This window comes from Carcharhinus amblyrhynchos, chromosome 4, assembly GCF_965287045.1.
Source record: "Carcharhinus amblyrhynchos chromosome 4, sCarAmb.v2.hapA, whole genome shotgun sequence".
Lineage (NCBI taxonomy): Eukaryota > Metazoa > Chordata > Chondrichthyes > Carcharhiniformes > Carcharhinidae > Carcharhinus > Carcharhinus amblyrhynchos.
In genome coordinates this window covers 100,423,181-100,448,655 of record NC_137327.1, presented here as the reverse complement: position 1 = coordinate 100,448,655, position 25,475 = coordinate 100,423,181, and the positions used below count along the sequence as shown (strand labels likewise).

General features: G+C 43.5%; 2 protein-coding genes across 3 annotated transcripts in view; one reads left to right on the top strand and one right to left on the bottom strand.

Moving 5' to 3' along the window:
* Positions 1-25,475, bottom strand: part of LOC145342251 (calmegin) — a 69,050-nt gene that overhangs the window by 6,736 nt on the left and 36,839 nt on the right. The gene's annotated exons all lie outside the window — the stretch shown is intronic.
* LOC145342681 (short coiled-coil protein B-like) lies at positions 7,978-25,320 on the top strand. Of its 2 annotated transcripts, none has more exons than XM_080188237.1 (5): positions 7,978-8,048; positions 8,531-8,617; positions 20,618-20,701; positions 22,466-22,651; positions 24,466-25,320. In XM_080188237.1, exons 2-4 carry the CDS (start codon positions 8,569-8,571, stop codon positions 22,606-22,608), a joined length of 276 nt encoding a protein of 91 aa, XP_080044363.1. In that variant the 5' UTR covers positions 7,978-8,048; positions 8,531-8,568; the 3' UTR covers positions 22,609-22,651; positions 24,466-25,320. The 2 variants fall into 2 exon arrangements, with proteins under 2 accessions (XP_080044363.1, XP_080044362.1); XM_080188236.1 differs by having other exon boundaries at positions 22,466-22,604; positions 24,466-25,306.

Here is a 25,475-nt window from a genome sequence, read left to right as displayed (position 1 = left end):
CTTCATTGGTGAGGTCCCAGAGGATTGGAGGATAGTGAATGTGGTACTGTTATTTAAGAGGGATAACCCGGGTAATTATAGGCCGGTGAGCTTGACGTTTGTGGTAGGGAAGATGTTGGAGAGGATTCTTAGAGATAGGATGTATGTGCATTTAGAATGGAACAATCTCATTAGTGACAGATAGCATGGCTTTGTAAGAGGGAGGTCATGCCTTACAAATTTGGTGGAGTTTTTTGAGGAGGTGACAAAAACAGTTAACGAAGGAAGGGCCATGGATTTCAGTAAGGCATTTGACAAAGTCCCTCATGGCAGGTTGGTGAAGAAGGTTAAGGCTCATGGGATACAAGGAGAGGCGGCTAGATGGGTAGAGAACTGGCTTGACCACAGAAGACAGAGGGTAGCAGTCGAAGGGTCTTTTTCCGGTTGGAGGTCTGTGACCAGTGGTGTTCCGCAGGGATCTGTACTGGGACCTCTGCTATTTCTGATATATATATATAAATGATTTGGAAGAAGATGTAACTGGTGTTATCAGCAGGTTTGCAGATGACACGAAGATGGCTGGACTTGCGGATAGCGATGAATATTGTCGGACAATACAGCAGGATATAGATAGGCTGGAAAATTGGGCGGAGAAATGGCAGATGGAATTTAATCCAGATAAATGCGAAGTGATGCATTTTGGAAGAACTAATGGAGGGGGGAGTTATACAATAAATGGCAGAACCATCAAGAGTATAGAAACACAACGGGACCTGGGTGTGCAAGTTCACAGATCCTTGAAGGTGGCAGCACAGGTGGAGAAGGTGGTGAAGAAGGCATATGGAATGTTTGCCTTTATAGGATGGGGTATAGAGTATAAAAGCTGGAGTCTGATGTTGCAGCTGTATAGAATGCTGGTTAGGCCACATTTGGAGTACTGCGTCCAGTTCTGGTCGCCACACTACCACAAGGACGTGAAGGCTTTACAGAGAGTGCAGTGGAAGTTTACCAGGATGTTGCCTGGTATGGAGGGTCTTAGCTATGAGGAAAGATTGGGTAAACTGGGGTTGTTCTCCCTGGAAAGATGGACGGTGAGGGGAGACCTAATAGAGGTGTACAAAATTATGAAGGGTATAGGTAGGGTGAACAGAGGGAAGCTTTTTCCCAGGTCAGAGGTGACGATCACAAGGGGTCACGGGCTCAAGGTGAGAGGGGCGAGGTATAACTCAGATATCAGAGGGACTTATTTACACAGAGGGTGGTGGGGGCCTGGAATGCACTGCCAAGTAGAGTGGTGGAGGCAGACACGCTGGCATCGTTTAAGACTTACCTGGATAGTCACATGAGCAGACTGGGAATGGAGGGATACAAATGAATGGTCTAGTTGGACCAATGAGCAGCACAGGCTTGGAGGGCCGAAGGGCCTGTTTCCTGTGCTGTACTGTTCTTTGTTCTTTGACATGGGTGTCCTTGTTATCTAGGTGTTAAAGGGTTGAATGCAAGGCCAGGGAAATGCATCTGCTGTGGACTCGTTGAGGCGGTAGGCAAACTGTAGTGTGTCCAGTCAGTCCGGGAGGCTGGGATTGACTTGTGCCATGACTAACCTTTCGAAGCACTTCATAATGATAGTCATTAAAGCATGCTGCTTGATTTTTCTTAGGTACCAGGATGACAGTCATCTTTTTGAAGCAAATAGGGACCTCATATCATTGTAAAGAGAGGTTGAAGATGTCTGTGATTATCTCTGCCAGCTAATCCACGCAGGATCTAAGTGCACGTCTGGGCAACCTATCCAGGCTAGTTGCTTTTCGTGAGTTGACCTTCAAGAAAGCTGCTCTGACATCTGCAATGGTGACCCCAGATATAGGGCTTCCAGGGTGGAAGGCATGGTCTCACTGACCTCTTGTTCAAAATGGACGTAGAATGCATTGAGTTCATCAAAGAGGAGTGTGTCGGAGTTGGCAATTTTACATGCCTTCATCTTGTAGCCTGTTATATCTTGCAGACCTTGCCATAGTCAGCAAGTGTCAGTGCGGTTAGCCTGGGTCTCTAGCTTGGTCCGGTATTGTCTTTTGGCATCTTTGATGGATCTCCTGAAGTGTATCTGGCTTTCTTGTATAAGTAAGTGTCACCTGACCTGAATGTCTCAGACCTGGACTTCAGCAAGCAGTGGATATCCCTGTTCATCCATGGCTGCCAGTTGGGGAACACATGGATTTGCTTCTTTGGCACACAGTCTTCTATACACTTATTAATGAATCAGTTACTGTAGTGGTGTACTCATTCAGGCTAGTTGCAGAGTTTTTAAATACTGACCAGTCCACTGACTCCAAGTGCCCCGTAGAAGATCATCCGATTCTTCAGACCAACATTGCACGACTCTCTTTGGTGGATTCTCCAGCTTCCGTTTTTGCTTCTAAGTTGGGATCACAGCCTTGTGATGTGATTTGCTAAAGTGTGGGCAGGCAATAGAGTGGTAGGCATGTTTGATATTTGTGTAGCAGTGGTCTAGGATGTTTGGGCCTCTGGTGGATCAGAAGACGTGTTGCTGGTAACTTGGGAGTACGCTCTTGAGCTTGGCCTGATTGAAGTCCTCAGCCATGATCAACAAGGCTTCGAGATGTTTTGTCTCGCGGCTATTCGTAATGGTCTATATTTTGTCCAGCGCGATCTTCATGTCCGCATGGAGTGGGATGTAAACTGCCGTCAGGACTTCGACTACTACAACAATCAAAATTTCCTTGCAAACTCAGTTAAAGTTTATTGGCTATTATTAACTGATTCACTTAGTCTATCTAACTCACTGCATACTCACACATTGGGACACTTAGTTGGGTTAGAATGTTGCCTCCAAAATGACAAATGTTAAGAGATTTGCTCCCCTTTTTAATAAGCTTTTCATTGCCCACATATACACATATGACTGAATGGCCAAATTTCTCTCTAATTCGATTTTCAAGTTTGCTGATCATACCACTACAGTGGGTTGGATTTCAAACAATGACAAGACAGAGTACAGGAATGAGATATAGAATCTGGTGAATTGGTACAGCAACAATAATCTCTCCCTCAATGTCAACAAAATTAAGGAGATTGTCATCAACTTCAGGAAGCATGAAGGAGAACATGCCCCTGTCTACATCAATGGGAATGAAGTAGAAAAGGGTTGAGAGCTTCAAGTCTGTAGGTGTCCAGATCACCAGCAACCTGTCCCGGTCCCCCCATGTTGACAGTATAGTTAAGAAACCCCACCAACACCTCTACTTACTGGCATGTCAGCTATGACACTCATCAACTTTTACAGATGCCACCATAGAAAGCATTCTTTCTGATTGTCTCACAGCTTGGTATGGCTCCTGCTCTGTCCAAGACTGCAAAGAACTACAAAAGGTTGTGAATGTAGCCCAATCCATCACACAAACCAGTCTCCCATCCATTGGCTCTGTCTACACTTCCCGCTGCTTTGGCAAAGCAACCAGCATAATTAAGAACCCTGTGCACTCTGGACATTCTCTCTTCTATCTTCCTCCTTCGGGAAAAAGATACAAACGTCTGAGGCCAGGTACCAACCAACTCAAGAACACCTTTTTCCCTGCTGCTGTCAGACTTTTGAATGGACTTACCTTGCATTATGATGATCTTTCTCTACACCCTATGACTGCAACATTACATTCTGCACTCTCTCATTTCCTTCTCTATGAATGGTATGTTTTGTCTGTATAACATGCAAGAAACAATACTTTTCACTGTATGTTAATATATGTGACAATAATATAAATCAAATCAAATCAGAGTGATACCTTGTGAGTTAATTAAAACACACTGTATCACTAGAGCTGCGTCTCATTAAATCACCGGCTCTATTTTGCAAAATGTTTTAGCCAGATGTTTTGAGTGTTTCCTATTCTTTGAGGTAACAATATAGGACAATAATGTACAAATACTTCCACTTAAATGAAATATGGATATCTGACAATATCCTATATAAACCCAACACACACTAGTATCAAAGATAAGGCATGACCAACATTAAAATGTATATTGCCCACCCCACTTCCTCAAACTGGTTCAGGCCTTTATGATAATGGATTTCTGCATTCTTGGACTTTTGCTAGCAATTGGATAGGTTCTATGCCCTGTCATTTACATGTCAATGCTAGTACTAATCAAGTCATTAGTAACTTAAAACTCCCCTAATATCAACCTTAATGGCTTACTTGACGTAACTTCTTAATCATAGAAATCATAGAAAACCTGCAGTACAGAAAGAGGCCATTTGGCCCATCGAGTCACCAACCACAATCCCACCCAGGCCCTACCCCTATCTCCCTACATATTTTACCCACTAATCCTCTAACCTATGCATCTCAGGACACTAAGGGGCAATTAAGCATGGTCGATCAACCTAACCCGCACATCTTTGGACTGTGGGAGGAAACTGGAACACCCGGAGGAAACCCATGCAGACACAAGGAGAATGTGCAAACTCCACACAGACAGTGACCCAAGCCTGGAATCAAACCCAGGTCCCTGGAGCTGTGAAGTAGTAGTGCCAACCACTGTGCTACTGTACTGCCCTAATGTGAGATCATAATCAGCAGGAATTGACCATTCAACCCCTTAAGCTTTTCCATCATTCATTGAGATCTGAACTTTCACTAACATAAAAACTCCACTTTCTTTCAAACCTGGCCTTGAATATATTCAATGACCCAGTCCACAGTGCTCTCTTGAATAGAAACTCTAGGGCACAGTGGTTAGCACTGCTGCCTTGCAGCGCCAGGGACCCGGGTTCGACTCTCAGTTTGGGTCACTGTCTGTGTGGAGTTTGCACGTTCTCCCCATCTCTGCGTGGGCTTTCTCTGGGTGCTCCGGTTTCTTTGCACAGTCTGAAAGATGTGCTACTTAGATGCATTGGCCATGCTAAATTCTTCCTCAGTGTACCCGAACAGATGCCGGAGTGTGGTGACTAGGGGATTTTCACAGTAACTCCATTGCAGCGTTAATGTAAGCATACTTGTGACACTAATAAATAAAACTTTACTTTTACCACAGGTGAGCAATTAGAAATAAAATACTGCAGATACTGGAAATCTGAAATGAAAACGGAAAATGCTGAATAAGCTCAGCAGGTCTGGCAGCGTCTGTGAGGAAAGAGGAACAATTAACGTTTTGAGTCCATTGACCAAAGGTCAGTAGACTCAAAACCACTACATTTTTCTATTTTTATACCAAAGATTAACAACTGCCCGAGAAAGATATTTCTCCTCATTTTTGTCTTAAATGGAAGACCTGTTATTCTGAAAATGTGCCCTCAGAGAGAAAAATAATTTCTCAGCATCTATCCGGTCATCACCCTCTTTCCAGGATTTTAAACAAAAATAAAATACTGCAGTTGCTGGAAATCTGAAATAAAAACTGAAAAATGCTGGATAAACTCAGTAGGTCTGGCAACATCTGTGGCCAGGTGGGGGGGGAGCGGGGAACAGAGTTTATGTTTTGACTTCATATGATCCTACAGAGCCCTGGAATCTAAAATGTTTCAATAAAGTCACTTGTCATTCTTATAAACAACAATGAATGTAGGCCTAAACTGCTCATAGCGAGGGGGATTGAATATAAAAGTAGGGAGGTCTTGCTGCAGCTGTGTAGGGCACTGGTGAGGCCGCAGCTGGAGTACTGTGTGCAGTTTTGGTCGCCGCACTTACGCAAGGATATTTTGGCCTTGGAGGGAGTGCAGAGGAGGTTTACTAGGCTGATGCCGGAGTTGAGGGGGTTGAACAATGAGGAGAGGCTGAATAAACTAGGCTTGTACTCGTTAGAGTTTAGAAGAATGAGGGGAGATCTCATTGAGACGTATAAGATGATGAATGGGATGGATAGGATAGAGGTGGAGAAGCTCTTCCCACTCAGAAAGGACAGTAGGACTAGAGGGCACAGCCTCAAGATAAAGGGGGGGCGGTTTAGAATGGAGTTGAGGAGGAACTTCTTCACTCAAAGGGTGGTGAATCTCTGGAATTCTTTGCCCGTTGAAGTGGTGGAGGCTGCCTCGCTCAATATTTTTAAGACGCGGGTTGATAGGTTTTTGATAGGCAAGGGGATTAAGGGTTATGGGGAGAGGGCGGGAATGTGGAACTGAGCCACAACAGATCAGCCATGATCTTATTGAATGGCGGGGCAGGCTCGAGGGGCTAGATGGCCTACTCCTGCTCCTATTTCTTATGTTCTTATGTTCTTATGCTCATACTTGCTTCTGTAATTCCAGGAATCAACCTAGTGAGTATTCTCTGAGTTGCCTCCAATGCAAGTAGATTCCTCTTAAATAGGGAGATCTAAAGAGTAACTAATACTCTAGGTGTGATTGCGCCAACCGTTGCAACAAGGCAACTCTGCTATAGATCAAAAGACTTGCCTGCATCTGACAGACAAATGGCTGCCGGCTTCTATTTTGCAGTTTATTAGTAAGTGACAGCTTCAATCTTTAATTATTTCTTAATTAGTTTCCCTTTTCACTGGAGGTCAAACCTTTACTTCCACTGGAAAGAGAACTGAAAACTTCTGGAAATCTAGAAGTGTCCATTGCACATACTTTTGGCTTTTGGAGAAACTCTTTTCCTCTCATGTTCTCTTTTATCATTCTTTATCAGTTTCTTTGTAATCCATTGCTCAATTCTGAAATCTTCCCAATCAGTGTTCCAATTATTTTTTGTCAACATAATAAGCCTACCCCTTTAATCCAGTAATGCATTTAACTGTTTATTAGCCACAATTACACTACATTTCATGCTGGACTGTTTATTCCCGAATGGAACACATATATTTGTACTAAATTCATAGTGGGTGGATGCAGTGACAGTGTGGAGTGCAGTGCCAGTATGAGGGGGAGGATGTGCAATGACAATGTGAAGATGCAATGACAGTGCCAGAGTAGGGGTGCAGTGCCAGTTTGGAATGCAATGCCAATGTGGGGGTGCAGTCACAATGTCACTTTGGGCATCAGTGCAAGTGTGGGGGTGCAATGATAGTACCAGTGTAGGGTGCAGTGCCATATGGGTTGCAGTGGCAGTGTGGCAGTGCAGTGTCAGTGTGGGATGCAGTGTGAGTGTAGGGGAGCAGTGCCTGTGTGGGGAGCAGCACCAATGTGGGGTGCAGTGCCAGTGTGGGGTACAGTGCCAGTGTGTGATGCAGTGCCAGTGTGGGGGGTACAGTGCCAGTGAAGGGGTTCAGTGACAGTGTGGGTTTGCAGTGGCAGTGCCAGTGTGGGGATGCAGTGCCAGTGTGGGGGTGCAGTGTCAGTGTAGGGGTGCAGTACCAGTGTGAGGGTTCAGTGCCAGTGTGGGGCTGCAGTGCCAGTGCCAGTGTGGAATGCATTGCCAATGTGGGAGTGCAGTGACAGAGCAGTGTGGAATGCAGTGCCAATCTGGGGGGTGCAGTGACACTGCCAATGTGGAATGCAGTGCCAATGTGGGGGTGCAGTGACAGTGCCAGTGTGAGATACAGTGCCAGTGTAGGGGTGAGTGCCATTGTGCAGTGCCAGTGTAGGGGGTACCATGCCAGTGTGTAGTGCCAGTGTAGGGGTGCAGTGGGAGTGTGCAGTGCCAGTGTAGGGGTGCAGTGCCAGTGTGTAGTGCCGGCATGGGAGTGTGGTGCCATTGTGCCAGTGTAGGGAGGTGCAGTGCCAGTGTGCAGTGACAGCATGGGGGTGCAGTGCCAGTGTGCAGTGCCAGTGTAGGGGATGCAGTGCCAGTGTAGGGGGTGCAGTGCCAGTGTGCAGTGACAGCGTGGGGATGCAGTGCCAGTGTGCAGTGCCAGTGTAGGGGTGCAGAGCCAGTGTGCAGTGCCAGTGTAGGGAGTGCAGTGCCAGTGTAGGGGTGCAAAGCCAGTGTCCAATGCCAGTGTCGGGGTGCAGTGCCAGTGTAGGGGTGCAGTGCCAGTGTACAGTACCAGTACGGGGGGGGGGGGGGGCAGTGGGGCGGTCTCTGCCCCGCACTGACTCTGCGCACTGCGGGCTGACGCATCGGCTCAGTGTTGGTGAGAGCAGAGAGCCGGCAGGAGCTGTCGTGGCCAAGGTTGGTGATGCTGCCCGCTTCCAGCTTCCCCTGGGCAAAGCCCAACAATTGGCATCAGTGACCCGGGCAAGAGTGTCTGCAGCCTGGGACAGGCAGCGTGTGCCGCGGGGCTGGAGGATGCTGCCGGTGTCAGCAGCTAACAGCGGGGAATGTGGGGGTAGGGACGGGGCCGCCCCCACTGGATGCGTTTCGATTGATAAGAAAACGCTACAATTGTTAAGGGAGGCAGTGCGGGCCAGCTTGACATGATTCCCTAATCTGTAGCGGGGCGATGAGAGCTGAGCGATTTAGGGAATATTCAGTCGCTGTTTGGCCATTGGGAGGGGAGTGAATGATCCGCCCTTTAGGTGCAGTCCGCTGGGCTGCTCGCTGCGCTTTGAACCATTCATTGCTGTGTTACTCGGGGATGAGATAATGATTAATACAGTAGGCGGCTTTGTGTGATGGGGCAGCCAGTTATTGATCTATTTTGCTTGTTTCAGATTATCCGTTCCAAGGAGTTACTGGGCGACGCCGTCGGATGAAAATTCCACAAGAGGCTGATGACAAAATGAATGCGGATGCAGAAGGTAGCTGCCAACGTGAGCCTTTCGCGGCTCTACCTGGATTCTGTGGTGCTTTTGAGCTGAGACCAGTTTTTGACCAGAACGGGTGTAAATCACACTGTGGTTTGTGGGTGAATGGGATTGAGGAGTTGGGGGGGGGGGGGGTGTAACAAGAAAGATTGGTATTGCCTTTATGATAAATTTAGAATAACATTGTCTTTAAAAAATCCAAATTCTGGGACAACAGTGGCGAATCCTCCATTAGCTTCTGCCTTCAGCAGCCTTCCGACAATAAATGGTTTTCTTTTTGTTCTCAATATCTCACCCACCAACCAACCCTCGTGGGTAAGGGAATAGTGGGTGATGTTACTGGTTGATGTCACCCTCTGTGTTGAAATATTATTGGCAACAACAGTAAAGGATTTTCCAACGATGACACTTGTCCCAAATAGAAGCCCTACAGTGCAGAAGGAGGCTATTCAGTCCATCGAGTCTGCATTGACTCACCAGCAGAGCATCTTTTTCAGGGCCACCTCCTGTCCTATCCCCATGCATTTACCCTGTTAATCCTCTCTAACCTACACATCATGGGACAGTAAGGGGCAATTTAGCATGGCCAATCCACCTAACCTGCACTGAGTGTGGGAGGAAACTGGAGCACCTGGAGGAAATCCACATAGACATGGGGACAACATGCAAACTCCACACAGCCAACCAAGGCCGGAATTGAACCCAGGTCCCTGCTGCTGTGAGGCAACAGTGCTAACCACTGTGCCACCTGGCCGCCCAATATATGATCCGTTTAATGAGCCTACATGCTTGAGGGGCTGAATGCCTATTCCTGTTCCTAGATTCCCATTGATTTGATTTACTTGGATCTTAGTAACCATTTTTTGCTAAGAACCTCATGGGAAACAGAAACAAATCAGCAGTCATGATATTGGGGCAGAATGTTGAGATAGATTGGGTGATGAGAGACAGAAAATGTAGATAAATGGTCAGCGTTCTGGGTTGAGGGGGGTATGATGAATAGAGCCTCATAAACTACTTTGAATAGTGCATTGTAGCTTCATCTAGTTTGCAGATGACACCAAAAAAAGATTGTTAATAGTGTAGAAAATATGATAAATGCTGGGAGTGTTTAATTTGTATGGGGTGGTGGGCTGTAGGCAGGGGATTATAGGAATAATGGAACCACTTTGTCAAATATCGACTAGGAAAAGCATCCAGAATTCATGATGAACAAATTCCCCAAGACATTGAGTCGATATCTGGAAACTGTCAAATCATAAAATAACATGTCAAATTGTTCAAAAAGCAGAAACGGGTGTAGATTAAAAGAAGTTATCCTGTCATTGTCTGAGAATTGGTCAGGCCACAACACATCCATTGTGTGCCAATTTGGAGCCATCAGCACAAGAAGGATGTAGCTGAGCTGGTAAAGGTGAGGACCATGTTAATTAAAATGATTGGAAATGAAAACACAGAACATATAGGAATAGACTGATTGAACTCATTGGAGAGGGAAAGGCTGAGGGTAAATGTGATGGGCATGTTGAAATGAGTAAGGCTTATGGATATCAGTCAGGGATATTTGATTTGGTGTTGAATAACTCAACAAGGGAGCAGGGCATGAGTGTAAACTAAACACATGGAATGTGAGAAAACAGTATCCTACTGATAGGATGGTTGGTTTTTGGAATAGTTAATGGTGGCAGGTTATAAGAACAAGTAGATCTATTCAAGGTTAGATTGGATAAGTATCTCAAAGGGTAATACATTATTGATTACAACTGCTGGCAGACATAAGTCTAAAATTGCTGGCAACTCAAAATGGAAATGATGTGAAGAAAGGGACATTGGCTTTAGAATGAAGCTGAGGATATACCCAACATTTTTTCAACAATTCTTCACTTATATTAACGAGAACAAAAGGTGCAATGAAGGGAAAAATACAGTAAGGAATTTTCTGGTGTTTTAATTGGGTTGACAGTGGATGGGCTGCACATAGTAACTGGAGCACATAGGGTGGGATCCAATTGATTTTTTCCCCAGGACTTGATAACAATACCGTTGGTGAGCTGCCATTGTGAAAACGCACTCCAGTACAGGTAATGAATTGTGAGGGATAGTCACTTATGGTCCCCACAAATGAATTGAAGCAGCAGCTTAAGGGGAGCTGTATCTATGGTGAGGAACTCAACCAAAACAGCAAACAGTGTGCACAGAACCCACAGTTCAATGCATAATTCAAATCTTTTAAGGTGCAGAATACACAAGTGGCTGCTGTCAAATGTCTCAAAAGCTCCACTTTATCTGACAGTAGTTGAGGATTTCTTTAGTTAACACTGGAAATGGTCACTTCTTGGGTGAAGGGTGAGCAGGACGAGAAATTGGCATACTTAAGCAGCCAAAGATAGTCCTATTGTAGGGATCTTAATTGTATAAATTGACCCCAGTGTGCACATTTTTATGAGTCTCCCGCTTGCTCTATCATTTTTACTTATGTAAGGATTATATATATAAATATGAAAGAGGAACAGAAGTAGGTCATTCGGCCCTCAAGCCTTTTCTGCCATTCAATAAGATCATGGCTGATCTATTTGTGTTTTGAATTCCACATTCCCATAATTCTCTCAATAATCTTTGATTTCCTTGCCTAACAAGAATCTATTTTCCCATTAAACTATACAATGACCCTACCTCTACTGCTTTCTTTCTGAGGCAGAGAGTTCCAGAATCGCACAACCCTTTGAGAGAAAAGGATTCTCCTCATCTCTATCCTAAAAGAGATAGGTGACCCCTAATTTTCAAACTGTGCTCCCTAGTTCTGGAAACATCCTTCCTACATCCACTTTGTTAAGATTGAAACAAGCTTAGTTTGTCCAACCTCTTCTCATTAGACAACCTGCTCATTCCAGGTATCAATCTAGTAAACCTCTGAATTGTTTCCAATGCATTTACATCCTTCTTTAAATAAGGAGACAAGAACGGTACGCAGTATTTGAAATGTGGTCTCACCAATGCCCTGTATAAATGAAGCATAACATCCATGCTTTATCCCTTTCATAATAAGGGATAGCATTCCATTAGCTTATCTTCATTACTTGCTGTACTTGCATACTGACCTTTTGGGACCCATGCACTAGAACATCTAGATCCTTCTGCACTTCAGAATTTTGTAGTAGTTCTTCATTTAAGTAATACTCTGCTTTCTAATTCTTCATGCAGAAGTGAGCAACTTCACATTTTCCCACATTATATTCCATCTGATCAAGACTTTTGCCTACTCACTCAGCTTGTCCACATCTATCTAAAACCCCCTTGTGTCCTCTTCACAACATACTTTCCTTCCTAGCTTTGTGTCATCTGCAAATTTAACTACTGTGCCTTTGCCTCCTTCTCCAAAGTCATTGATATAAATTATAACACGTTGATGCCCAGCACAGACCCCTGTGGGACTCCACTTGTCACATCCTGCCAATCAGAAAAAGACCTGATAATGTACACTCTGTGTTCTGCCAGCCAATCTTCTATCTATGCTAATAAGATACCCCTTACACCATAAGCTTTTATTGTCTGCAATAATCTTTGATGTGACACCTTATCAAATGCTCTCAAGCAGAGTATTTCTATGGCTAATTTTGGCTAGTTTTAGTGCCTTATGTTTCACAGTTGGTGGATTTTTAATATTTAGAAAAAAAAGTGATATTTGGATTTTCTGTAAAGCAATCTGACACTGGTTCCCTGCATATTACTGCAGTATTCACTCTTACGTAGTTCATAGAGACATACTGCGCCCTATCCGACTCCCCATCCTTTGACAGAAGCACATACTTCAGCTCCAGCACTCCATGATAATAGTAACACCTTTGTCTCACTCCCCCTCCATTCAGTCTAGAACTCTTCTCCAGGCCAGTTTAAGTTTTAAATCTTCTTTCACTCCCATTCAAAATGACATTATTCTTCTTCCATACTTCCCCTTCCATATCATCCACTCATTTCTCGTTACTTTCATCACTTTCCTTCCCCCTCATCACCATCCATTCCTGTAATATCATGGGCACGATTCTCCTGGCCCATTGCACTACACACGCAATGCAGCAGGCCGAGAAATATCAGAAAGAGGCTTGTAACAGGATTCGTGATTCTTCCAGGCCCTTTTTTAAAGCATAATCTGCCTCACACCAGAAATCAGTGCAAGTCTAATTAAAAAACGGAAATCGTCATTTCCACATCATTAGTGAGCCTGGGATGGCGTCGTCCTGGCTCACAAATGTTTCCTACTAGGCTGGGAGAGGTTCCCACCTGTGGGGATTAAAGCTGGTCCACATAAATGGGGAGCAGGCATGATCAACCCTGTCAGGGGGACAGAGGACAGTGAAGCCCCCTCAGGAGGTCGGAGGTAGGGGAGTGCCCTTTGGACATTGACAACCTGACAGTGTCAGCCTGGCAGCCTGACAGTGCCCACCAGCCACCTTAGTACTACTGCCTACCGCACATCAAGCAGTGTCAAGGCGGTGGGGTCTGACGGAGCATGGCCTACATGGGGGGTGGGCAGTGGTGGTGGGAGGGTACCCGCTACTCATTCTGCATTTAGGGATCAGTGGGGTTGGGAGGGAGGAGGGCAATTGGAGCTAGCCATGGGGCGAAGGGGTTTTGGGCTGCACTGGGGAGGGGAGTTGGGCTAAACGCAGGGGTGGGGTGTCTTGGAGGCTGGCAATCAGGACGATGGGGGGTTGACAGAGGCCAGCAATTGGAGGGGTGCCATGGAAGCCAGCGATCAGAGATGTGAGGGGTCATGGACCCTGGTGATCAGGAGGCCAGCGATATGGGGGTCAGTGGACATCCACTGATCTCTCCACTGCCAGATTGGTGCATGTGCAATGGCCTGCTCAGCACGCTGATTCTGCCCTCTCCAGTGGGATTTCGTTCTGCCCACCCCCCCTTACTGGTGTGAATTGCGTAACAGATTCTGTGATGCACAGAGTTCCGGGGATTCATTCCATCAGCTCACCCAAAAACTGGGTGGGAAAAGCTCCCGTAATCCTGCCTGGTTGGCACTTAGCTTATTTTGGAAGAATTGTCCATCATATATTTTAAAACTATTCTTGCATTTTTTTTGTTAGAATGCATCATTTGTGCTATGACAGTGGTTATTATTTTGGTACTGCTTTGGATAATCTGTATGTTATCTAGATATTTTTCAGACCCGATGTGATATTAAGTAGCTTCCTTTGGATATTACTCATGGTAAATCACAGGGAACCTTATTTCAAAAAAGTAAGCTTGTTGATCTTTCTCAGTGAATTAAAAATTACCCCTTCAACATAGCAACAGAGTTTTCTTCTACCTAATTCTACCCCCAATGAGTTATCTTCTTTTTCCTTCCTTCACTTGGACCTTTCCCTATCTCCAACACATTTTCTCTCTGCACTTCAATGTTATGGCACTTATTTCTCCCTCTTGTCCTCATTGGGGACTTGCCCTCCATTTCTGTCTACTGGTGAGTTTTGTTGCCTGTATCCTCTTCCCAACAAAGTGCTTAACTCTTTCTTGTCTGTACCTGTTTTCTCTCTCATCCTCCTTAAAAGGATCCTTCTTCTTGACATTGCCGAATCTTAATTTTTCCCTATTCTCGAAGCCACAATATTACTGCAGCAAAGTTGAGAATTTGCTTATTGGAGACTGCCTCCTGCACATGTATATGTCAGGCCGCTGTTAATCATATTTGTGGTATTTGGAATTTTTTAAGGTTAGACCACACCATTATAAATTTTATTAGATCAGGCTGTATGAAAAGAAAAAAAAATTATGACTGTTTTCATTCTTTTCCCTCTTCTTTTCTCTCTCTCTTTCTCTCTCTACTACTTTTCTATCATGTAGTTTTTTGTTTCTTTATAAAAAAATGCTTTATATTTCTCAGTATTTTTTCTATCTCTATCTTTTTTGTTTTTTTTCTCTCAACTTTTTCTCAATTTCTCAGTTGACCTAATTGGTATTTATTTTTTCATGTTGTCAGTATCTCTCTCTCTGTTTCCTTCTCTCTTTGCCCTTTCTGTGAGGCAACAGAGCTGAAGGACAGTTCCCGTGACAACTGGTGTCTGTTGTCTTTAGTGTTGGCTCAGACATGCTGACTGAGGCAGAAGATGTAGTGAGAGGTTGAAATAGAACATAGAATGCTGCAGCACAGGCAGAACAGGCCTCAACCATATTTAAGATTGTTTACACTTGTGTGGAATTTGGAGTCGGTAGCCGGGAGCTTAATTGTGATGTATGCAAGTGGTGAGGAGAGTGTCCCAGAGCCCATTATGTTTAGAGGCACAGCACAAAATGTTAAGCTGTTAGCAGAAGGGAAAAAAGTATTGGACTCAAGTTTATGAACGAGTTTATGATTTCTTACAACTCACAAGAAAAGAATGGGTGAGGAGCTGCAAAATGAAGAACTATTTTTGATATTTGCCAAAATCTTGCCGTTGTTCATATTGGCGAGACTATACCGTCTGCCGACGGTACACCCTCGCCGCAGGTTTCCTGGTGGCGAAGGGTAGGTTCAACAGGAAACCCCATTGACAATGGCAGGACTGTAAAATCCCGCTGCCAATGAGTGGCGTGCCACGTCCTGAAGGGAGAAAAATCTCAGCCAGTGTGTTTTCTAGTGAATTGAAACTGGGAACTAACCTTGTTGAAGGGATTCTAGGATTTTGACCCAATGACGGTGAAAGAACAGTGATTACAATTCCCATTTAGTATAGTGTTGGGTTGGAGAGGAAGTTGCTAGCAGTGATGTTCCGATACACCTGCCGCCTTTGCCCATTTAGGTGGTAGAGGTCACAGGTTTGCAAGATGATATCGAAGGTGAGTTGCTGCAGTGCATCTTGTAGATGATGCACTCCTGCCATTGTGTGTAGCTGGTGGAGGGAGTGAATGTTGAAGGTGTGGATGGAGTGCGAGTCAAGTAGGCTATGTTTTTCTGCATTTTGTCAAGCTTCTTGAGTGTTGGAGTTGAACTCACCCAAGCAGGTAGAAAGTATTCTTAGACAGCCCTGACTGGTGCCTTTTAGTTGGCAGGAAGTCTTTGGGGAACCAGAAGATGAGTTATTCACCACAGAATCCTCAGCCTTTGACCTGCTCTTCCAGCGTTGATATTGTTACTGTTGTCCAGTTCTGTTTCTGGCCAATAGTAACTCCCAGGATGTTGATGGGTGGAGGGGGCGGGGGGGGGGGGGGTGTGTGGGATTCAGCCATGGCAATGCCATTGAATATTGAGAGGGGATGGTACGATTCTCTCCTTTGGTAATGGTCACTGAACATCTGCAGGCTACCCTGAGTGAGGAGGGTGAACAATCAGTGATCGTGGTCCACATTGTTACCAGCGATATAAATAGAAAGGGGGATATATCCCTGTAGATAGAATTTAGTGAACTAAGTAGAAAAAATAGCAGATAGGACTTCAAAAGTAGTAATCTCTGGATTACTCCCAATACCACGCACAAGTGTGCAAGTGAGTATAGAACTAGGAGCAGATGAATATGTGGCTCGAAAGATGGTATAGGAGAAAGAGACTTTCTTGGAACATTGGGTCAAGCTCTCGGGGAGATGGTATCTGTAAAGGCTAGCTGAGTTGCATAGCTGGGATCAATTTCCTTGCAGGATGACTTGTTAGTGCTTTTGAGAAGGATTCAAACTAAATAGGCAGGGTTTTGGGAATCAGAAGTGTTAGAGTCCTGAACTAAAACTGCAAGTTATATTAGGACACCAGAACAGACCTCAACAACCTTTCTATTTTGGCATAAAAGTGATAATGTGATGCTTTGCTCCAGGAGTAATTCCACTGATAAATTAAGGATCTTTTTATAATAAAGCAAACTTTATCTAATAACACAGTTTAAACATATCTCTAACAAATGAAGTAGCTTAATTTTTAACAGTTGAACAATACTTAGTAATGAAAGAAAACTATTTTAACTTCTAACTTATCACCTTTTCAGTTCCAAATAAGCAACATTCTGCTTACAGACTTACAATGTCATTTTAAATGCAATTAGCATCCATAAATATTCTTGCTATAATGAGTGCAGGCAGTCCTGTAGCTTTGAGATAAAGAAAATAAATTTCAGCAGCTTGCAGAAAAGTTTATCTTCAAGCAATTCCCTGCTAGAACTGAAAAGCTGTTTCTCTGCTGCAGACCTACCTCCTTCTGTTATCACATCATCACATGGCCCTGCATACATAAATCCACCTCCATTATTTAATCACAGCACGGGGGGGAGATAACCAACTATAAACAAAAATCCAGTAGCTATATCCTAAGTAATACTACATGGCTAAAATGAGCAATTATCCTGCTCTCCCAGCATCTGAGCTAAATGTTTTCCAGACACACTGACTGCCTGCAGGATTGAGCAAATCTATCAACAGTCCCCTTAAACGTAAAAATACATATCTCTACCAATAATAGCACATTATCATCACAGGAGGTAATGCTAGAGATGGATATCAAGGTGTAAAAAATATTGGGAGAGGCTGTATATAAATTAGGAAGTGTAAGGCATTAGGTGACCTTAATGCTGAGGAACATTAATAAATTCTAAATTAAGGTTATAGTGTGAAAGCACGGAGTGTGGTAAATAAGATTGGTGAGTTTCAGACACAGATAGCCACATGGAAATTTTATGTTGTGGGCATAACAGAAATCCAGTTCAAAGAAGAGCAGGACTGGGAATTAAATATTCCTGGATGCAAGGTGTTCAGGAAAGATAGGAAAGGGGTTTGGGAGGTAGTCTTGATTAAGCAGAACATTGTGGTGCTGCAGAGAGAAGGTATTCCAGAGAATTGAAAGGTGAAATCCATTTGGTTAGCGATAAGGAACAATCAAAAGTGCAATAACGTAACAGAGTAGCCCAGGGCAGCAACTGAAGGGAAGGATGCAGGAGAACAAATTTGTAAGGAAATTATGGAGAAGTAGTTATTGTGGAGTAGTTATAATGGAGACTTTAATTATCTGAATATAGATTGGTATTGTAAAGAATATAGAGGAAGAGTTCTGAGAATTTTCTACATCTGTATGTTTCTAGTTCAAATGTGAAAGGAGGCCCTAGTTCTTGGGACTGGTGTGGCTCAAGCATCAGAAGGTGAACATTCAGGGGAAAGTGGTCATTTTATCATCAAGTCTAGGTTGGCTATAGGAATGGCCAAGGAGCAATAGAGAATAAGAATTAGTAACTGAGGACAAAGCCAGTTTGCTGAGGTAAGAATGGAACTGGTCCAGATAAATTGGAATCAAAGATTAGTCAGTCAAACTGTCACTGAATGATGTGCTGCTTTTAAAGAAGAAAGTTCAAGTCCAATTACGGTATATTCTCATAAAGGGGAAAGCAGGGCAAACATATCAGAGAGGTGGAAGGAGAGTGGGAAAATGAAGTCACCACCTGGTTAATTCGGTGTAGTGGCATCATTAGGAAACTTGTTAAGTTTGCTTCTTGACTTCCCAAGATTTTCATGGGGCACCGAGAAGTTGCCTATTTCGAAATAGCAGTGCCACCGTTGAAACAGAAGAAAAAAGCTGCAAATTTCATCAAAAGAAAAGAACTGAGCATCAACAACCAGACATAGACTCACAAAGTCACATCTTACAATGTCTCAGAACTACCATCACTGCCATGTTCTGCCGCATTGGCAGTACCGGCCCAGCAGAGGTGCTGACACAATGATGTACAGCCAGAGGGAATCCTCAAAACTGACTCTGGACACCATGAGGTCTCATAGCGTCAGGTCACCATGGACAAGAAAACCTCCTGCTGGTTATCACTTTCCAACTCCCTCAGCTAATGAATCACTCATTATTCCTCCATATTGAACACCATCTGGAGGAAGCACTGAGGGTGGAAAAGGCACACAATGTACTCTTGGTGGGGGCTTCAACGTCCATCACCAAGAGTGGCACAGTAGCACCACTAATAACTGAGTTGGCCAAGCCCCAAGGACATAGCTGTTCGACTTGGTCTTTGGCAGATGATGAGATAATCAACAAGAAGAAAAAACCTACTTGACATTGTCCTCACCAATCTACCTATTACATTTGCATCTATCCATGACAGTATTGGTAGGAATGACCACTGCACAATCCTCATGGAGAGGCAATTCCACGTTCACGTTGAGGGTATTGTCCATCGTGCTGTCACAATGCTGAATGGGAAAGGTTTCAAACAAATCTTACAACTCAAATATACTGTCACAATCTGTAACCTCATGGCCAGCACACTTGCCATGCTAACATTACCATCAAGCCACAGGATCAACCTTGATCCAATGAAGAATACAGGAAGGCATACTAGGAGCAGCGCCAGGTATACCTAAAAATGAGGTGTCAAACTGATGAAGCTGCAACACAGGACTAATTGCATGCCAAACAGCAGTAGCAGCGTGTGATAGACAGAGCTAAGTGATTCTATAACCAACAGATCAGCTCTAAGCTCTTTAGACGTGCCACTTCTAGTCATGAATGGCAGTAAACCTTTGAACAACTAGCAGGAAAAAGGAGCTCCACACATCTGCCCATCCTCAGTGATGGGTGAACCCACTACATCAGTGCAAAGGACAAGGTGAAGCAGCCATCTCCAGCCAGAATTGTCTAGTGGGTGATCCATGTTGGCCTCTTCCGGACGTCCCCCGCATCAGATACCAGTCCTTAGTCAATTCAGTTCATGCTGCATGATGTAAAGAAACAGCTGAAAGTGCTAGATACTGCAAAGGCTATTTGCCCTGACAATAGAATTGAAGACTTGTGCTCCAGAATTAGCTGTTTTAGTACAGCTACAACATTTACATCTACCAAGCAATGTGGAAAATTGCCCAATACTAAGAGCAGGACAAGTCCAGCCCCGCTACTTACTACTCCATCAGTGCACTCTTGATCAACAGCAAAATGATGGAAAGTGTTGTTGACAGTGCTATCAAGCTGCATTTACTCAGCAATAACCTGCTTGTTCACTGATGCTCAGTTTGAACTCCCCCAGGACTGCTCAGCTGCTGACCTTATTACAGCTTTGGTCCAAAGGTGGACTGCAGATGGAGTGGTCACATGAGAACATGATTAGGTGGCTACATGAGAAGTCATGTGGTGGGAGTGTGGGAGTTATCCTTGGGCTCTTGGAAGAACACAAGTACTGTATGTAGCTGGTGAGCCGAGCAATTAACTATTTTGGAAGTCTTTGATGTTGGTGATTTAACATTCGACATGGTGTTAGAAGTTGGCAGTTGGCACAAAGACTTTGCCGCTTGGACTCACTCGTCTTTGATGAAAACATTGCGGATAATTTTGGAAAGTTCCAGAAGGAGTGGCATAGTTACTGTGGTGCTGCACTTTACGACATGTTGAAGAGGGCACAGGTATCCACCCTATTAGACCTCACGGATCCTGAGGCTGTCAAAACATTTGGGTTATTTATTTTCCAGACTGAGGAGGAGATAATCCTGAAACAATCTGAGAATATCTGCCTCCCGGTTAAACACCTAATCCTTGATAGACAGGTATTCAATTCCACAAACCAGAAAACAGGTGAGTCAATACAATCCTACACAGCCACCCTAAAAATATTGGCAAAGAAATGTGTGCTCAGAACTCGTGCGTGAAGACCTAATCAGGAATTGTGTACTTTGTGGAATATTTAGTGATTTAGTTCACAAGCAGCTGTTGCGAGAAAAAGATGTTTCAAGCAGCCATCAATATCTGTCAAACAAACAAGCTGAGAAACAGATTTTAGATGGGAACCCGCGGTGTTTGCATTACAGGGGCTTTCTGGTTTGTTGCTCTCAAAAGCTGTCGAGGGTTTTGACGGGAGGCCACAATCAGATCAAATGGTCAATTCCTTCTTTTATTTCTTCTTTCCTTATTAATATCTTTAATGTGGAGGAATTTTGAAATTAATCCATGAAATATAGAAAACAGTTGAAAGAGGATTTTTTGGCACTTGCACACTGTTTTGTGCCAGATTTATCTGATTGTTCGTATTTCCTGCAAAGGCACAGATTATGAAAATCAAGAGGAGCTGGAGGAGAAGACAAGGCTAATAAACCAAGTTCTGGAGCTGCAGCACACACTCGAAGGTGATTAATTAGGCTGGTATCTTGCTGAAATTTGGCTACAAAATTTGTTTCTTTTCCCTTACCAAACTGACCTCTCCCTGTTTGCTGGCATTTTACACTCACTACTTCTTTCTTCTTCACGTTGGAATCACTCTTGTCCCATGATGATTCTTGTAACTATGTCTTTTTCTGTGCTCGTTTATCTTTTCATGGCGATCAGGCTTTTTTCCCTCTCTGCTCTATTCATATTTCCTTTTTTCTTTCTGTGCTGTTTTCTTTAACTGTGCCATTTTTCTTTTTGTTTTAATGTTTGCCTCTCTTTTTTTCCTGTGCTCTGTTTTTGTCTTTTTTTTTGCCCTTCTCTCTCCTTATTGGCCTTTATCTCTCACTCTTTCAGTGCCTTTCTTTCTATGCTGGTCTCGCTGCCCATTTCATACTCCAAACTTCCAATGTTCTTTTTATTCAGCATGTGATCTGGTTATTGAGCAAGGATGGGGATGGGTTACCTCCATTATAGAGTCATAGAAGTTTACAGCATGGAAACAACATTGGCCCAACTTGTCCATGCTGCCCTTTTTTTTAAACCTCTAAGCCAATCCCAATTGCCTGCATTTGGCCCATATCCCTCTATACCCATCTTACCCATGTAACTATCTAAATGCTTTTTAAAAGACAACATTGTACCTGCCTTTCTAGTATCTCTGGCAGCTTGTTCCAGATACTCACCATGCTCTGTGTGAAAAAATTGCCCCTCTGGGCACTTTTGTATCTCTCTCCTCTCACCTTAAACCTATGCCCTCTAGTTTTAGACTCTCCTACTATTGGGAAAAGATATTGACTATCTAGCTGATCTGTGCTCCTCATTATTTTATAGACCTCTATAAGATCACCCCTCAGCCTCCTATGCTCCAGAGAAAGAAGTTCCAGTCTATTCATCCTCTCCTTATAATCCAAACTGTCAAGTCCCGGTAGCATCCTAGTAAATCTTTTCTGCACTCTTCCTAGTTTAATAATATCCTTATCCTTATGGACCTGCTATGCACATTAGAGGCTGCCTCCCATGGGGTTTTCCCACCTCATGTTTGCTCAGGCCATATTCACTCCATCCTCGTCCCCTTGCAGCCCTGGTGATTTCCCAATCCCCACCTACCATCCCATCTGGCTCCATTGGCAATTGCTGTTGGGACTTGGATGCGGAGGATGGTTCTATGATGGCCTCTAAAAGGAGGCGATGGCTTAGTGGTATTATTGCTAGACTATTAATCCAGAAACTCACCTAATGTTCTGGGGATCCAGCTTCGAATCCTGTCCCGGCAGATGGTAGAGTTTGACTTCAATAAAAAATATCTGGAATTAAGAATCTACTGATGACCGTGAAACCATTGTCGATTGTCAGGAAAAACCTATCTGATTCACTAATGTCCTTCCCTGGTCTGTCCTCTATTTGACTCCAGTCCACATGTGACTTTCAACTGCCCTTGAGCAACTAGGGATGGGCAATATATTGCTGGGCAGACAGCGACACTCATGTCTCATGAATGAATGAAAAAAAGCTGATGAAGCAGTGGTGGTGATGGCCTTGACTTTTTTGCTAGGGGCAGGAACTCCACCACCACCCATATTCCCACCTCCGATAAAATCCATTCCTTTGCTACCATATTGGGCCCCACATCACAACCACCATCTTTCCTTTTCCTTTGTTCTCCTCTCTCACTTAAAGCAAAATTCTTCTTTCTCTTTTTCTTTCCTTGTCCCTCTGTGCTGATCATTTCCTCTGGTTCACAGATCTGTCTGCCAGAGTTGATGCTGTGAAAGAGGAGAACCTGAAACTCAAATCTGAGAACCAAGTACTTGGTCAGTACATTGAAAACCTCATGTCAGCCTCCAGCGTCTTTCAAACCACAGACTCGAAGAACAAGAGAAAGTAAGGAGCTCATGCCACTGATACCAGTCAGCTTTATATCTCGACAGGTGTAGTGGGTTAATCTGCATGTTGTGTTCATCTGTGTTAAAACTCAGTTTGACCCTTTCACCTCGAGATTCAGGTTCTTGAGTTTCTTTGGATTCTGTTTGTAGATTGGCAAGTAAATTCTGAGTTCCGATTAATACTGATGAATAATTAATAACTGATGGAAAGATTTATGAAAACATTTCAACAAGTCAGCAATCCAAAGTAAAATTTATAAACCTCTCAAAATCCACAACATTTTTTAGGTTATTCTAAATTGAAAATTCTTTGCTTTCAATTGAAATATTGAACAAAAATCATCTGCAGAGTCAGCAACCTATGATAAGCAAGGCTGCAGCCACTTTCAGCATGGCATATTTTATGGCCCACATGTACCAGTCCCTGGGTATCACACAAGGGAAACAATTTAATGGGCAGCAGAGTGTGTGGAGACAATCTCTGACACAGACGTGAGCAGATATCCTGCTCCACAGGCTCCAGGGATAAAGTTTATGCTCCAAGTAGAAGAGCAGACAGGTCCCTTGGTCACACTCTCCCTCCTACTTTTGATGTGTTTTTAACTTTAGGAAAACCAAAGTGAAAACAAAGAACAAAAGGCAAAGGTTCGGAGTTCAGAACACTGCCAAAGTTTAGGCTTCAAGGAGTGAAAGAGATAAATGAACTTGTGTCACCAAGCTTAGCATTTAAAAGACTGTAGGCTGGAGGAGGAAAGAAAACATTCCTGGGAAAGAGTGAGTTGTGGAGAAGAGACTTAGCAACCTGTTTTGATTTCAATAAATTGAGGGTACAAAAGAGTGAATAGGACAAGATACCAATTTTGATCTGACTTGGTTTATTATTCTAACATGTATTGGTATACAGTGAAAAGTATTGTTTCTTGCATACTATACAGACAAAGCATACTGTTCATAGAGTACATAGGAGAGAGTGAAAGAGATGGTGCAGAATATAGAGTTACAGTCATAGCTAGGGTTTAGAGAAATATCAACTTAATATGAGGTAGGTCCACTCAAAAGTGACAGCAGGGAAGAATCTGTTTTTGAGTCTGTTGGTACTTGATCTCAGACCTTTGTTTCTTTTTCCCGATGGAAGAAGGTGGAAGAGAGTATGTCTGGAATGCGTGGGGTCCTTGATTATGTTGGTTGTTTTTCCAAGGCAGTGGAATGTATAGACGGGGTCAATGGATGGGACACGGATTTGCATAATGGACTGGGCTACATTCACAACCCTTTGAGGTTTCTTGCAGTCTTGGACAGAGCAGGAACCATACCAAGCTGTGATACAACCAGAAAGGATGTTTTTTATAGTGCATCTGTAAACATTTGTGAGAGTTGTAATGGACATGCCAAATTTCCTTAGCCTCCTGAGAAAGTAGAGATGCTGGGGTGAACGAGAGAGGACATTCCTGAGAAACAATGTTATAGACACAGATGGGGATGCAAACATCACAGTATATCCCAATCCCTGGGTGACATGACAAAAGGGGAATATACACACTTCAGACACACCATTCTCAAACTGAGAGGGAAGGTGGGTGATCTCAAGCTACAAGAAAGACCGCAGATGAGACAGCAAATAGGCGATAGACACTGCGCAGCATGCAACATTTTCCATGACCAACTAACCTACAAGCCATCATTCCCCAACTCATGCCAGTCACTGCAGTCTTGCTGTTCTCAGAATGATCAAACTAAGCAGTTACTGATGTTGTTTCCAAATAAGGTGAAAGGGTTGAATAGCCAAATTATTACAGTCATTCAGTTGCCAGAAAAGGCAAATTAATTTCAATTAAAAAATGTCCTTTTTTATTTTCCAGACCAACCAAAAGCTCCAAGAAGACAGACAAATAATAATAACATTAATTATGGTAAAGGGGACTGGGGGTCAAGTCTGCCCAGTATTAAGACTGTAACCCTGTTAGAACCAGTAGCTTATTGTCTCAAGTCAGGTTGCTTACCTTTTTTGTATTTAGTCTATTTAATTATGGAATAATAAACCCTAATGCTGATATTGTTATGTTTATGTGTTCCCTTCTCATTTTGCATACAGAATTCTGTTTGGATGATTAATTTGTGAGATAAAAACTAGCCAATTTTTTGGCAGAGAGATAATACTTTGCACCTAAGCTGTAGACCACAAGAAAATATATCGAATGAGAAAGATCAAGTAACATTAGAGGCATTGAGCCACCTATTTGTTGCAAAATAACCATTAATGATCATTGACTTGCCCTGATTTATTTCATCTCATGATGACAAAGTTGCCAATGTAGATGAAGATTCAATAACAAGAGGGCATCATTTTAAGGTGAAGGGTATGAGGTTTAGAGGGGATCAGAGGACAAATGTTTTCACCCAGAGAGTGGTGGAAGTCTGGAATGCACTGCCTGGGAGGGTAGTAGAGGCAGGAAACCTCATAACTTTTAAACAGAACATGGATTAGCACTTGAAATATCATAACATTCAAGGCTATGGGCCAAGTGCGGGAAAGTGGGATTACTGTAGATTTAGTATAGTTCTGTTAGTGCAGACTTGATGGGCCGAAGGACCTCTTGTGTGATGCCATCTCAGAGAATGAGGTAGGCCTTTGGCTCTTCCTAATTAATTCATGAAGAAAGAACAAACATTGGCCCCTGTACTTGCTACCCACCCCCACCTCCCACAAACACCACCACTACCACCATAACATCTAAGTTATTATGAATAACTCCTGAATTTTTGCCTTTAATTTTCTACTGGAAGTCTATCCTTATGTGTTGATACCTCTTTGCATTCTGATGCCATTAGACCTTTTAGTCCATCTGATGTTCTTGGTCTTCTTGGAAAA